This window comes from Heterocephalus glaber, unplaced genomic scaffold, assembly GCF_053883595.1.
Source record: "Heterocephalus glaber isolate CG9 unplaced genomic scaffold, H.glaber_assembly_v1.0 deba00000470, whole genome shotgun sequence".
Taxonomy (NCBI): domain Eukaryota; kingdom Metazoa; phylum Chordata; class Mammalia; order Rodentia; family Bathyergidae; genus Heterocephalus; species Heterocephalus glaber.
Window position 1 is genome coordinate 17,448,406 of NW_028258145.1, and position 15,647 is coordinate 17,464,052.

The 15,647-nt window shown below is 46.9% G+C and overlaps 1 protein-coding gene across 1 annotated transcript; it reads right to left on the bottom strand.

Moving 5' to 3' along the window:
• Nucleotides 1-4,894: 4,894 nt before the first annotated feature.
• LOC147829794 (BH3-interacting domain death agonist-like) lies at nt 4,895-5,425 on the bottom strand. Its single transcript, XM_087201874.1, has one exon. It carries the CDS (start codon nt 5,423-5,425, stop codon nt 4,895-4,897), a length of 531 nt encoding a protein of 176 aa, XP_087058000.1.
• Between the last annotated feature and the right edge of the window lie 10,222 nt (nt 5,426-15,647).

Sequence of the window (15,647 nt, forward strand, 5' to 3'; positions counted from 1 at the left end):
CCACTGAGCATGCTGATGGACAAAACAATGGCCAAGACTGTAAGCCTGCGATATAACTTGGAATCTCAGATTGGGATGCCTCCAACCTTGCTTTTGTTGTCCAAGATTGATTTTTGCTTTGCTGGGTCTCTTCCGGTTCCATAAGAATTTTAGGACTGTTTTCTTGATTTCTTGATCATGGCCATTCTTACAAGACTAAGATGGAATATCAGTGTTGTTTTAATTTGCATACCTCTAGTGACAGTGATGTTCAACATTTTTCAAGGATTTAATGGCAATTTGTAGTTCTCCTGAAATTGTTCCATTCATTTCACTTGCCTATGTTTTAATTAGATATTTTATTTTGAAGTCCTTGTTTTTTGTTTTTTTTTATATATGTTCTATATATTAGTCCTATGTCTAAGGAATAGCTAGCAAAACCTTTTTCTCATTCTGTAGGTTGTGTCTTCAATGTGCTGGTTGTTTTCTTTCATGTTCAGAAGTTTTTTAATTGGATATAATCCCATTTGACTCTTCAAGATGCTATTACGTGTGCAATTTGGGTTCTGTTCACAAAGTCCATGCCTATGTCTATGACTTCAAGAGATTTACCAAATTTATTTTCCAGCACATTGTTTCTGCTTTAACCTTTAGATCTCTGATGCATTTAGAATGTACTTGAGCATGGTGAGAAATATGTAATGTCTTAGTTAACTTTCCCTTGTACCTAAAACAAAATACCTGATAACCCAAATTAAAGGGGAAATGGTTTATTTAGTCCACAATTTGTAGAAGTTTCAGTCCCTAATCGGCTGGCTCCAAGGCAGGGTGGGTGCAGACAGGCATCACAGGAAAGAAATGATCCAAGGCATGAACAATGTAGCAAAGCAACTAGGAATGACCACACTCTCTATCCCTTATATCTTACCCAGGTCACCTAGGGTGGGTAGCACTGACACCCTTAGTCCTAGTGCCCTGGATCCTAGCATTGTACCATGAATCAATTCCAGTGGAACATACTCTAGATTCAGACACTTCTGAAAAAAACCCCACCTATCACCACGTGAGGCTTTAGGGGGGCATCTAAACACGAGCCATAAAAATATATAAGTTTTGGGACTGTGTGTGGTGGCACAGGCCTGTAATCCCAGCACTTGGGAGGCCGAGCCAGGAGGATTGCTATGAGTCCAAGGCCACTATGCGTCACATAGTGAGTTCAAGACCAGCCTGGAATACACAATAAGACCCTGACTCAAAAAAGTAAAAAACAAAACCAAACAAAAAATGTATTCTTTTCAGACAAGGTCTTTCCTTGTAGCATTATATAGTCCAAACTGGCCTAACTGGCATAGAACTTGAGATCCTCAAGCCTCAGGCTCCTGAGTGCTGCAATTACTGGTGTATGCCACCATGCCCAGGGATTAAAATGTCATGGATCTTTTTTTTTGTTTTCTTTTCTTGGTTTCTTTGTTTTGTTTGTTCATTTGGTTATTGAGACAGGATCTTTCACAATAGCTAGGGTGGGCTTGAAATCACTCTGTAGCCACTACTGGCCTCAAACATGTGTTGATCCACCTCGCTCAGCCTCCTGAGTGTTGCAATTACAGCTTGTATTTCCATGGAGGGTGAAGGAAGTCTGGAGTAGAGAAATCAGAATAGTGACCGGACCTTTCTGGGCAGTGGGGACCAGACATCTCTGACTGTTTATGTGGCTCTTGCAGTGACAGCTGTCATTCTGGGCAGAAGGAAGGATGAGGAGTGAGGAGGGAATTTCCTTCTCTCTGGAGGAGACTTTGGGAAGCTCTCCTTGCATTCCAGTGTCCTGAACTGGTTCATGTGGACGCTGGCGACAATGGATTCTGGAGAATCTGGTCCTTTCCTGGGCACAGGGCCCCTTGCATTGGGGTCCTGAGTGCACATGCAGCGAGACGGCCAGCAGGTCCTGGGACGGACACTCGCTGGGTGGCAGCCACTGCCAGAACACAGAATTACGACGGTGACGATGACACATGCCTTGCACGTGACCACATGAAATAGAGACGTGGCTTCTGGACCTCTTCTTTTGGCTTTTTAGACAGGGTTTCCCTATGTAGTTGAGGCTGGCCTTGAACTCACTGTCACCCCCCTGCCGCCGCCACCCAGCATTGAGATGACAGGCATCTTCCATCACTTCCGGGTTCCTGTGCTGCCTCCTTAGCACCTTTAGCTTTTGGGTTGGTGGAAGCTGGGGGTCCCCTAAGCTGAAGGAAACATTCTCAGAAGTGTACCTGTCAGTCAGCAGGATGTCAGCTCCCATAGCAAAGCTAAGGTAACTGGACCCTCAAGAGTCACAGATGGCCCAGATAATCATGGCTGTCAGCCCACAACATCCTGTCTCTCCACACTCACCGTGCTCTACTCAGCCAAGTCCAGTGACCACCAGGACCTTTAATATAGGCCCAGATTCTTCACAGAACTTCACAAGGAATCCAAGCTTTAGGAAGATGTTAGTAATGACCTGAGTGGGATACATTGAAAAAACATGTTTTGTAAATATGTGAGCAAAAAATTGTGGGCGTGGTATGAGGCAACCAAGGGCCTGTCCAGAGACAGTGGACAATTCACAGAGAAGGAGACCAAGAAGGAGGTTTTGTTGTCGGGTTTTTTTTGGTTTCGTTTGGTTTTGTTTTGATTTTTCTTCAGTACAAGGAATTGAAATCAGGTCCTTGAGCTTACCAGACAGCTGCAGTGCCACTGAGCTACATCCCTGGCCCAAGAAGAGGATTTTAGGCAGAACATCAATTCAGAGCATAGGAGGGCACATGCCTCGTAAGAAGAGGAAAGGGCAGGGACAGTGAGAATCATTAACATAGATGAATTTGGTTTGTTTTGTATGAATTTAACATAGAGTGCTAAGAAACACAGGAAAAGATAAGGTCAGATGTGTGTTGTGGGGCCCATCTGCAATCCCCACATTTGGGAGGCGAAGGCAGGGTGACTGCAAGTTCAAGGCCCCCCTGGGCTACATGCCCAGATCTTGTCTGGAAAGCAAGGTATACTACCAAACTACAGGGATAAAAACAGCATGGTATTAGGACAAAAACAGGCATGTTCGTCAATGGAACACAAGGGGGGATGCAGAAACAACACCAGACACACTCAGCCATCGGATCTTTGATCAAAGGGCCAGAAAAATACACCGGAGGAAAGACAGCCTCTTGAGCAAAATGGTGCTGGGAAAACTGGCTCTGCACAGGTACAAATGGAACCCAGACACATAACCCGCACCATGTGCTAAACTACATTCTCAATGCATCAGAGATGTAAAGGTTAAAACAGAAACAACGTGCAGGAGAATAAAGTGGGTAAACCTCTGGAAGTCACAGACACAGGCAAGGACTTTGTGAACAGAACCCAAGTTGCACAAGTAATAGCACCAGGAAGCAGCAAGTGGGATTATGTCCAATTAAAAAGGTCCTGAACAAGGGGCGCAGATTTAGCTCAGTGGCACTGTGTCTGCCTGGCAAGCACAAGGTCTGACTTCGATCCCAGTTCCAAAAAAAAAAAGCTTCTGAGCATGAATAAAACACCTAAGAAATTGAAGACACAATCTATAGAATGGGAAGAAGTTTTTGCCAGCCTTTCCTCAGACATACAAGTAATATATAGAACATATTAAACCAAAAAAAGAAAAAGAAAAATGAGAACTCCAAAATAAAAGATCCAATTAAAACATGGGCAAGTGAAATAAATAGAAACATTTCAAGAGAAGTACAAATGGCCAATAAATATGAGAACAATATTCAACATCTCAGGCATTAGAGACATGCAAGTTAAAGAAACACTGAGATTCCCCTTTAGTTAGGAAAGCATGGCCACCATCCTGAAATCAAGAAAACAGTCCTAAAATTCACACAGCACCAGAAGAGACCCAGAAAGCAAAAACCATACGTGGCTCAAACCAGACATGTAGATCAAAGGAACAAAGTAGAGGATGCAGAAACAACCCAGACACATTCAGCCATCTGATCTGGTTTTTTTTTTAGTTAACAAGAACTTATTTATGAGACTTCATGCCTCTAGTCCATGAGCTTGCCCCAAGCATCCTATTTGCAATCACAAGGGCTTACAGGTTGAGGTGACTCATGTGACAGGAACCCAGCACCCACCCTTGCAAACCAAATCCTAGGAGAGGTTTGCAGGCCAAGCCACAGGCCAGGGCTGTGCTATTTCTAGATGGAAGCTTTGTTTTTGGTTAATGTGGCTTTTCCATGCCAGCAGGATCTGTCCTCAGGAAAGGAGATCACTTAGGGACTGAATTTGTAGTCTCTGAGAGCTTTGGTCATTGAAGCAGGAAGTCTGTTCTCTTCAGCTTCTGGACATGGAGGAGCTGAGGGCCCTGCTGGAAAACTGAAGATACAAGGCTGTGAAGAGGAAGTCTGCAGCACTGTTGGCGACCAGCAGCTTCAAGCCTTTTTCAAAGTCTTCATTTATTGGAAAGAGAAAAGGTCCATTCCAGTATCTGCCTTGGAAACAGCAGTTGCCACGGGCCCTTATGTCACCTTCACCCTTTTGATTGCCTCTGACCTTCCTGACTCAAGTGAAGGGAAATCAAGTTGAAAAAGCTTCACACCTATGTGCCGAGGTTGCAGTAAGGTGAAATCACAACAGGGCACAAAGTGCAGAGGTAGAAAGGGCGAGGAAAACCTACTTTAAAAAGAGCAAGTTGTCATTATATCATCCAAGTATATCAGCACAGATTTTTCTCAAAGAGTAGCCAGCTTAACACAGGTTCAGGAAGAGAGTGACTACTGTCCAAACCCAGTCTGTGCTACACCATCCCTGTACATAGCCAGAGTACCTTCTCCTGTAGGAGTAGCTCCGAGGTGTTCTCAAGTGAGGCTTTGGCTAGGGCAGCTTCTGGAATGCCATCCATTCAGTGCAACTCACTGTTGATTAAGTCCGTCAGACAGGGGCAGAGTTTCTGGATAAGTTTACCAAACAAATGAAAGATGTTAAACAGCAGGTTCGGCATGTGTTGAGCTGACTTTTGGGCCAGCTGCATGGACAGGATCAGCATGTTCCGTTCATTCTTCTCGTGTTCAGGGAAGTACAGCATTATCTGTTCTACTGTGGCCACCAGGCATCGCATTCTGTCATCCTCTGACAGACTTGGATTCATCAAAATCTCACACACCTTGCTCACGTGACTGAGATCAATTCTGCTTTCCATGTTCTCCCCATGATGAGGGAGTACTATGCCCAATTTCACCACGGATGACCTTGTCACACATGGCTGGCTGGCCCCATCGAGCTCCATGGAATAATCACTGTCCTCCTTGGAACCTCGTAGATCCAGCGTCTCAGCCACGATCTCCAGCTCTTTATGGAAACTATGGTTAGTGAAGCTTTCGATGAAGCTAAGCAGCAGCAGCTGTGTGATGCGCTCTTTCTCTGGGTTGTCCATGGCACCAGCAGCACTGGTGGCTCGAACTCTCCGGGCTCCCAGGTGTGCTAGGTGGGCACTCCGAGAGGCTGGGATGCCAGAGGACCAAGGCTGAGTGGTGAGGAGACCAGCGAGGGAGGCTAAGTACTCCCCCTGCCCCAGTGCCCCTCCCGCACCCCAGTGCCCGCCTCTCTATGCTCCGCCCCAGCCCAGTGATGACTTTAACTCATTCTTATGAGATGTAACACTGGCTCAAATGGAATTTCCATTTTTTGATTTGGAGGCATCTCCACACTGATTTGCATCGTGGTTATAGGTGCTGACACTCCTTCTAACAATGCAGAAGGGTTCCTTCCTCCCAGTAGCTTGGCCAGCATTGGTAACTGTTTGCTGTCTTGATGATAGCCATTCTTTCTGGAGTAGGAGGCAAGCCCAGTGTTGTTTTGATCTGCACTCCCCAGGCTACCCACTCCTGCCTGATTCAATAGACAAAAAGTGTTTTCCACTGTGGAATGATTCCAAAATCCTGTGATTCCTGTCTTGTCTGACCTTCCTACAAGCTCAGGATGCGAGTTAGCACTTTGCACCCCCAGTGCAGGACCAGAGAACAGAGGAGAAGGGAAGGAAGAGAGGAGGTGTGTCAGGTGTCCCGAAAAGGGAGACCGGTGGAATCACACTTCAGGCCAGAAACTCAGGGCCCTGCTCCTCACCCTTCTCCCTGGGGACAGCCAGGCAGCTCCCTCTGTCAGGGTCTCTCAACGTCTTTCACTGTGCCACAGGAATGGCCAGGACACCACCTCCCTCCCAGGAGGTAGAGCTTTGGTAACTGGCAGGAAGGCCAGGTAGGGTGTAAAGAGAAGAGGGGAAGAAGGCTGACTGTGGAGAGGATATGCACTGGCGGGGCTTAGCAGTGCACACACGTAATCCCCGCACTGGGCGGGGGGGTGGGGTGCGGGGGGGTGTTGGGGAGGCTGAGGCAGGAGGATCACCATGAGGTCACATCATAGCTGTATCCCAGGTTCAAGGCACAGAAGACAACCTGAAGAGCTTAAGCAAAAGGGAGAATTTATTGCAGGACGGGTGCTATGGCTCCGGGCACCCATGGGAGACTTCAGTGCTCTGCTATGGCAGGCAAAGATGGGTCGTGCCTGGCCACTTCCCAACCTCCCCAGCATCCAGGGGATTATGTTCCCTTTCCCGGACAATTCTCTCTTGTTGCCAGAACTAGGCATCTCACTGCTCTATGACTGCACTGCTAACTACACCCCAAGCGAGCCCACTCCCCAGAGTGGTAGAAATCTGCTCAGGCACAAACACCATGGTGGTTCTCAGCTCCTCATCTTGAGGACTCTCTGGAGGGCCTTGACCTGGTCCCATCTGCTGGGTTGCTCCTCAGGCCTGTTCCGTAGGGAGGTCTTGGGATCTCCCTCGGACCCCATCCGGGGACTCTGCTCTGCTACCGCACTGCAGAGGGAGGGCGGGGCAGAGCTGTGGGTTGGGGCTTTTCCCCGCCTGGGGCTTGTCACCTGGGGAATTCACTGTGGAGAGATGGGGCTGCGCTGCTTCACTGGGGGACCTCTGAGGTCAGTCAGTATCCCTAGGGCTTTTTCTTCTCCTCCTGGCATGGTCAGATTTTCTGCAGATGTTTCATGCAATCTCTTGCCCAGAGGGAGTGAGACTGATGGGCAGAGGAAGTGCCCGCTGCTGCCTGGGGGAGGACATGTCCTGTGCTTACGTGACGGGCAAGGGGACCCTGCTTAGACCTCTGCTTCCAATCTGCTGTCAGTGCCCTAACACTAACACTAACAGGGCCTGGTGTCTCCCAGTGCAGCAAACCTATCTTGTCCTTTCTTAGTGGAAGCCTCCTGTCTTTTGCTTGTGTGGAGGAGAGACAGTCACTCTGTAAAGCTCTAACTGGTCTTTTTCTTCGCCCTGTGATGGGAGTCACAGGCCGGCCCCATCTGTGCTGGCCAAGTGCTCCACCACTGAGATAAATCACCAGCCCTTAACTGCTCCTTAAGCATACCTTTCTTTATTAACAGTATGCTGAACTCAGGGCCTCACACATAGTAGGCCAACACATTGCCACTCAGCTACACCTCCAGCTCTTCTATTTTTTTTTATTCTGAGACAGAGCCTTGCTAAGTTGCGCAGGCTGGCCTTGAGCTTGTGATTTTCCTGCCTCAGGCTCCCAGGTAGCTAGAATTCCAGGTAGCTATCTCTGGCTCCAGCTTGAATGGACATTTATGTGTCATTCTCTTTGGGGGCCCAAGCTTAGCCTTACTTTCACTGGGGCCCTGTGCTCCCAGCCATAGCTTCTGAGGTTTCTGTGGTGTCCAAGGGCGTTCCTGGGATTTCCCAAGGGTGACAAGATTGGGATTTCCCAAGGGTGACAAGTTTGGGCCTTCTTGAGTGGGCTCATTCAGTTGTTGCTGGTTTCTGGCTTACAAAACATTTTTTAAGGTTTCAGTGCTGGAGGTTGAATGGAGCCCTCATCCCTGCTGAGCATTGCCCCCTGAGACACAAGGCCACAGCATTTGCCTGCTCCCTGCTCCAAAGTGGGAATTCTTGTTGTTCCCTTGTGATATGTTTTTAAAGCAATCCCTCTGTTTGTCATTTTGATGCATCTGAGAAGGGAAGACACAATAATTTCTGGTGCTTTTTTGTTGTTCTTGAGGTTTTCCATGGAGAAATACATTTGTCTCAAAGATGCATGCAAAAACCCTGGGCAAGAGATTTATTGCTCTCATCGGACCCAGGTGTTAGCCCTTGAATAGGGAAGGTCGTTTGGTGTTTGTTTGTATGTTTTGGTTTTGGGGTTTTTTTGTTTCTTTGGTTTTTGTTTTCTGGTTTTTGGGTTTTTTGAGACAAGGTCTCACTATGTAGCCCAGGCTGGCCTCGAACTTCCTGCGATCCTCCTGCCTAGGCCTCTAGAGTGCTGGGATTAGAGGCGTGCACCCTATGCCCCCGGCTTTAAAACTCTTAACTGGCAAGTAGGGTATATAAGGTTCCAGGCTTGGTCTGGGAGCAGACTCCTGCCCAACCAGGCCCAGGGGTGTGTGGTGGGGGTGGTCTCATGTTTGCCAGGCTCGGCCCCTCCCGTTGTCATGGAGACCTACAGGGTGGCAGTCTTAGGAAGTGAGTCTCTGGGCTGAGGATGAAGCTCAGTGGCCAGAGGCTGGTCTAGCATGCAGGAGATGCGGGGCTCAATCATTAGCACTGACAAAAATAGAGAAAAACGTTGCCTCTCCAGATAAAGCGTCCCCGAGGTTCTACTAGAGCTAGAAAACAGGAGGGTGAAGTGTAGGGGTTCTGCTTCTTAGTGTGAGGCTCTCTCTACCCAGCACATGCGTTGTTGAGTCATGAGGGCAGAAACAAAGGGAGAGGACAGGCAGAGAAAGGCTCCCTTAGTTCCTGGGCTAGGAGATGAATGTCCACAGTAAGCTTCTGTTCTTGCTGCTACTAGATTGGACAGAGAGGAGACAGGGCTTCTCTGTGACTGAAAGTCCAATCCCATTAGGAGATAGGATGAGAGTCCACATGGGGCAGCCAGGAGTGGTGGTGCATGACTGTAATCCCAGCACTCGGGAAGCTGAGGCGGGAGGATCGCTATGAGTTTGAGGCCAGCCTTGGCTACATAGTGAGTTCATGACCAGCCTGGGTTACACAGTGAGACCCCTTCTCCAAAAAAGCAAGAAGAGGGCCAGGGATTTAGCTTAGTGCCACTGCCCCTGCCTTGCAAGTGCAAGATCCTGAGTTCCATCCCTGATACCAAACAAAAAGGAAATGGAAAAGGAAAGAAATAGAAATAGAATTCTGTATGGGACCTGTATGAAAATGAGGTCATATCCTTCTGCCCCTGCCTGTTCCCTGCTCCCCACTCCTGACAGGGCCAGGAGGAAAATCCTTGGGGACTTGAGAGAGAGCCCTCTGTTGGAGAGTCTGCTCCAGATGATCCTCTCTAGGGAATTTATTTGGGCCCAGGGGTGGACAGAGAGGTCCCCAGATGTCTCATCACAGTCCTCTCCTTTCCCTCCTCAGATTGAGCAGTGACCTCAACTCCACACCGCATCTGTCTGATGACCTTGAGTCCCCCTGCTGAGGGACTCACTGTTGTGCCACAAAAACTGGCTTCGCAGTTCAGTGTTTCTCATGGATTTTGTCTTTCTTCCACCTCCCGGGCTGGAAGCCTGGGAATGATTTCAGCTCCTACCTGTGCCTTGACACCGCTCCCCAGTCAGTCCCACAGCAAGGCTGCTGATGGCAGTCACGCTCATCCCTGGTTGGAGGTGAGACCCTGACACACAGCCCCAGAGCCCAGCCTCACCCGCAGAGGCCTGGGGGCAGTGTGGGAGTCAGGGAGCAACGTTAGACAGGGTCCCCACTGTGGGGGAACAGGGCCACCCAAAGGGGGCAGGGAGGAGGGATCCAGCCCAATGCTACATTCCCAGAGTAAGAGTGGATCTCGTGAGGACCGAAGCTCCCATGTCTTGTACACTTTGGGCAAGACATCGTGAAAGGGAATAGCTGGGCAGAATAGAATGCACACATATTGATTGATTGATTGATTGATTGACTGTTCTTAGTGTGTCTTTGCAGTACATTATGTTTCCATTGTGGGGCATTGGTACATGTACATAGCACATCTTCATTCCTTTCTACATACCTTCTCTCCTATCCCTTCCTCCATTCTTTGATCCCCTTGCCATTTAAGAAAGATCTGTCTCCCTTCTTATTATTGTCTATCTTTTACTTTGTTTTTTATTCAAATTTGAGATTGCTGTATGAGAGTAACCATGCCATACTATATTTAAGCTGGTGTGTCTGATTTAGTGCACTTGACATCATGGTCTCAACTTGTATCCATTTTCTTAAGAATGACTCGAGTTTACCCAGGTTTATAGCAAAGTAGTACTCCATTGCGTGTCAGTACTCCATTTTCTTTACCCATTCATCTGTTGACGGACGTATAGGCCCCTTCCCCCTTCCAAAATTCAGCTATTAAGAATTGTGCTGCTATGAACATGCATCTGCCTGGATCACTGGAATGTAGTGTGTTTAACTCCTCTGGGAAGATACTTGAAGGAGGGGAGCTGGGTCACAGGACTTTCTAGATGTTCTTCTTTGAGGAATCTCCACATTGATTTACATAGTTCTGCTAGTTTGTTTTCCTGTCACAGTGTAGAAGGGTTCCTATTCCCTTTGCAGCCTCCCGGAATTTGCTATTATTTAATGTCTTGATGATGGCCATTCTTTCTGCAGTGAGAAGGAATCTGAGTTGTTTTAAGTTGAATTTCTCTTATGGCCAGTGATGTTGAACATTTTTTCATGTAGCTATTGCCCATCCGTACTTCTTCTGAGAAGTATCTATTCATTCTAATGTCTCATGTTTAAAATTCTTTTATCTTTTGGGGTTTCATTTTGTGGAGTTCTTTATACATTCCAGATGTTACACTTCTCACCAAGGAGAAAGGCACAAAAAACTTTCTTTCTGCTTCTGTCGATGGTCTCTTAAGTCCTTGGCTTGTTTCATTTGGTAGGCAAAGCTTTTTAATTTGATATGATCCCATGTGTTGATTCTTCATGATATTTCTTGTGCAATTGGGGTTCTGCTCATAAGGGCCTCCCCTGTGCCTGTCTCTTCAGGAGTTTTACCTATTTTATCTTCCAGCAGAGTAAGGGTTTCTGTTTTCAGCGTTAGGTTTCCATGCATTTGATTTGATGTTAGTATACGGTGAGAGATGAGGGTCTAGATTCAGTCTTCAGCCTGAGGGGAGCCGGATTTCCCAGCAGCAGTTGCTCCAGGGGCTGTGTTTCCTCCAGCACTGCTCCTGGCCCCTTTGTCAAATCTCCTGGGGCTGGATGTGAGTGTTTTCATGATTTCTTCATCATGGCCATTCTTTCTGGACTAAGATGGAATCTCAGTGTTGTTTTCACCTGCATATCTCTAATGCCAGAGATGTGAAACATTTTTCACATATTTATTGGCCATTTGCGTCAATGCCAAAATGTTTCTATTCATTTCATTTGCCAGTGTTTTAATTGGATCTTTGATTTTGAAGTCCTTGTGTTTCTTTTCTTTTCTTTTCTTTTCTTTTTTGGAGTTTATTGTGTGCTATATATTGGTCCAATGTCTGAGGAAGAACAGGCGAAACCTTTTCTTACTCTGTAGGTTGTGTCTTCAACGTGTTGGTTGTTTTCTTCCATGTCAGAAGCTTTGTAATTGGATATAATCCCATTTGCTGCTTCGTGGTGCTATTCCTTGTACAGTTTTTGTTCTATTCACAAAGTCCTTCCTGTGTCTGTGATTTCAAGAGATTTACCTATTTTATTTTCCAACATTTGTTGCTGCTTTAATCTTTGTATGACTGATGCATTTTGAATGTACTTAGGCCCATGCTGAGGAATATGTACTGTCTTGGTTATCTTTGTCTTGTTGCTGAAACATAATACCCTGCACCAAAAGTTAAAGAGGAAAGGGTTTATTTACCCCACGATTTGCAGAGGTTTCAGTCCACGATTGGCTGGCACCAAGACAGGGTGGTTGGCCGGCAGGCATGGCAGAGAAGAAACTGTCCTTGGCACACACAAGCTAGCAAAGCAACTAGGGACAACCACACTCTCTGTCCCTTGTATCTTATCCAGGTTACCTAGGCTGGGTAGCACTGACACCCTTCATCCTAGTGCCCTGGATCCTAGCATTGCACCATGAATCAATCCCAGTGGCACATACTCTAGATCCAGACACTTCTGAAAAAAACCCACCTATCACCTCGTGAGGCTTTACTGGGACATCTAAACACAAGCCATAACAATGTATAATTTTTGGGAACATGTGTGGTGCTCCATGCCTATTATCCCAGCACTTGGGAAGCCGAGGAAGGAGGATTACTGTGAGTTCAAGGCCACCCTGGGCCACCTAGTGAGTTCAAGACCAGCCCTGACTACAAAGTAGTCAAAAGTAGTAAAAAGCAAAACGAAATAAAAATGTATTTCTTTCTATTTTTCTGAGACGAGGCCTTCCTATATAGCCTTATGTCATCCAGGCTGGCCTAGAACTTGAGATCCTCTGCCCTTGGCCTCCTGAGTGCTGCCATTACAGATCTGTTCCACCATGCCCAGGGATTGAAATGTTATGTACCTTCTTTCATTAAGCTCATAGTTTTTCTCCCTTTTTTTTTTTTTTTGGTACTGGGGATCGAACTCGGGTCCCTGCACTTGTGCAGCAGGTGTTGAAACCACTGAGCTAAATCCCTGGCCCTCATAGTTTTTCTCTTTTCTGTTCCTGTCTTTGTTTGTTTGTTTTCCTGTTTGGTTAATGAGACATGGTCTCTCCATGCAGTTAGGACGGTCTTGAAATCACTATGCAGCCAAGGCTGGCCTCAAACACATGGTGTTCCACCTGCCTCAGCCTCCTGAGTGTTGCAATTCCAGTTGTGCATCACCACACCCAGCTTATATTTCCTGGGAGAGTAAAAGAAGTCTGGATGTAGAGAAAGCAGCATTATGACTGAGCCTTTCTGGGCAGTGGGGACCAGAGATCTCTGACTGTTTATGTGGCTCTTGCAGTGACAGCTGTCGTTCTGGGCAGAAGGAAGGATGAGGAGTGAGGAGGGAATTTCCTTCTCTCTGGAGGAGACTTTGGGACGCTCTCCTCGCATTCCAAAGTCCTGAACTGGATCATGTGGACCCTGGCGACAATGGATTCTGGAGAATCTGGTCCTTTCCTGGGCACAGGGCCCCTTGCATTGGGGTCCTGAGTGCACATGCAGCGAGACGGCCAGCAGGTCCTGGGACGGACACTCGCTGGGTGGCAGCCACTGCCGGGACACAGAATTACGACGGTGACGATGACACATGCCTTGCACGTGACCACATGAAATAGAGACGTGGCTTCTGGACCTCTTCTTTTGGCTTTTTAGACAGGGTTTCCCTATGTAGTTGAGGCTGGCCTTGAACTCACTGTCACCCCCCTGCTGCCGCCACCCAGCATTGAGATGACAGGCATCTTCCATCACTTCCGGGTTCCTGTGCTGCCTCCTTAGCACCTTTAGCTTTTGGGTTGGTGGAAGCTGGGGGTCCCCTAAGCTGAAGGAAACATTCTCAGAAGTGTACCTGTCAGTCAGCAGGATGTCAGCTCCCATAGCAAAGCTAAGGTAACTGGACCCTCAAGAGTCACAGATGGCCCAGATAATCATGGCTGTCAGCCCACAACATCCTGTCTCTCCACACTCACCGTGCTCTACTCAGCCAAGTCCAATGACCACCAGGACCTTTAATATAGGCCCAGATTCTTCACAGAACTTCACAAGGAATCCAAGCTTTAGGAAGATGTTAGTAATGACCTGAGTGGGATACATTGAAAAAACATGTTTTGTAAATATGTGAGCAAAAAATTGTGGGCGTGGTATGAGGCAACCAAGGGCCTGTCCAGAGACAGTGGACAATTCACAGAGAAGGAGACCAAGAAGGAGGTTTTGTTGTCGGGTTTTTTTTGGTTTCGTTTGGTTTTGTTTTGATTTTTCTTCAGTACAAGGAATTGAAATCAGGTCCTTGAGCTTACCAGACAGCTGCAGTGCCACTGAGCTACATCCCTGGCCCAAGAAGAGGATTTTAGGCAGAACATCAATTCAGAGCATAGGAGGGCACATGCCTCGTAAGAAGAGGAAAGGGCAGGGACAGTGAGAATCATTAACATAGATGAATTTGGTTTGTTTTGTATGAATTTAACATAGAGTGCTAAGAAACACAGGAAAAGATAAGGTCAGATGTGTGTTGTGGGGCCCATCTGCAATCCCCACATTTGGGAGGCGAAGGCAGGGTGACTGCAAGTTCAAGGCCCCCCTGGGCTACATGCCCAGATCTTGTCTGGAAAGTAAGGTATACTACCAAACTACAGGGATAAAAACAGCATGGTATTAGGACAAAAACAGGCATGTTCGTCAATGGAACACAAGGGGGGATGCAGAAACAACACCAGACACACTCAGCCATCGGATCTTTGATCAAAGGGCCAGAAAAATACACTGGAGGAAAGACAGCCTCTTGAGCAAAATGGTGCTGGGAAAACTGGCTCTGCACAGGTACAAATGGAACCCAGACACATAACCCACACCATGTGCTAAACTACATTCTCAGTGCATCAGAGATGTAAAGGTTAAAACAGAAACAACGTGCAGGAGAATAAAATGGGTAAACCTCTGGAAGTCACAGACACAGGCAAGGACTTTGTGAACAGAACCCAAGTTGCACAAGTAATAGCACCAGGAAGCAGCAAGTGGGAGGGATTATGTCCAATTAAAAAGCATTTGAACATGAAAGAAACACCCAGCCAACACATTGAAGACACAACCGACAGAATGGGAAAAAATCATGGCCAGCCAGTCCTCAGCTATAGGACTAATATATAAAATATAGAAAACTAAAAAATGAGGACTCCAAAATGAAAGATCCAGTTAAAATATGGGCAAGTGAAAGGAATGGAAAAATTTCAGGAGAACTACAAATGGTCAAAAATCCCAAGCAAAATGTTCAACATCTCTGGCCCCAGAGATATGCAAGTGAAAACAACACTGAGATTCCACCTTAGTTCAGAAAGAATGGCCACGATCTTGAAATCAAGAAAACAGTCCTAAAATTCACATAGAACCAGAAGAGACCCAGAAAAGCAAAAATCCATCTTGAGCAAGAAGAACAAACCTGGAGGCATCCCAATCCTAGATTTCAAGTTACCTTGTACAAGTGCACTGATAAAAGCAGCAAGGTACTGGCCAAAACCAGAAACGTGGGTCAAAGGAACAAAATAGAGGACGCAGAAACAACCTAGACACATTCTACCATCTGGTCTTTTTTTTTTTTAATTTTATTTTTAGGTAACAAGAACTTATTTATGAGAGTTCATGCCTCTAGTCCATGAGCTTGCCCCAAGCATCCTATTCGCAATCACAAGGGCTTACAGGTTGAGGTGACTCATGTGACAGGGACCCAGCACCCACACTTGCAAACCAAACCCTAGCAGGGGTTTGCAGGCCGAGCCACAGGCCAGGGCTGCGCTGTTTCTACACGGAAGCTTTGCCTTTGGTTAATGTGGCCTTTCCTAAACCAGCAGGATCTGTCCTTGTATCGTGACAATGTCCCCAGGAAAGGAGATCACTTAGGGACTGAATTTGTAGTCTCTGAGAGCTTTGGTTGTAGAAGCAGGAAGTCCATTCTCTTCAGCTTCTGGACATGGAGGAGCTGAGGG

Coding starts and splice junctions, on each gene's coding strand:
- LOC147829794 (XM_087201874.1), bottom strand. CDS start 5,425: ATGGACAACCCAGAGAAAGAGCGCATCACACAGCTGCTGCTGCTTAGC.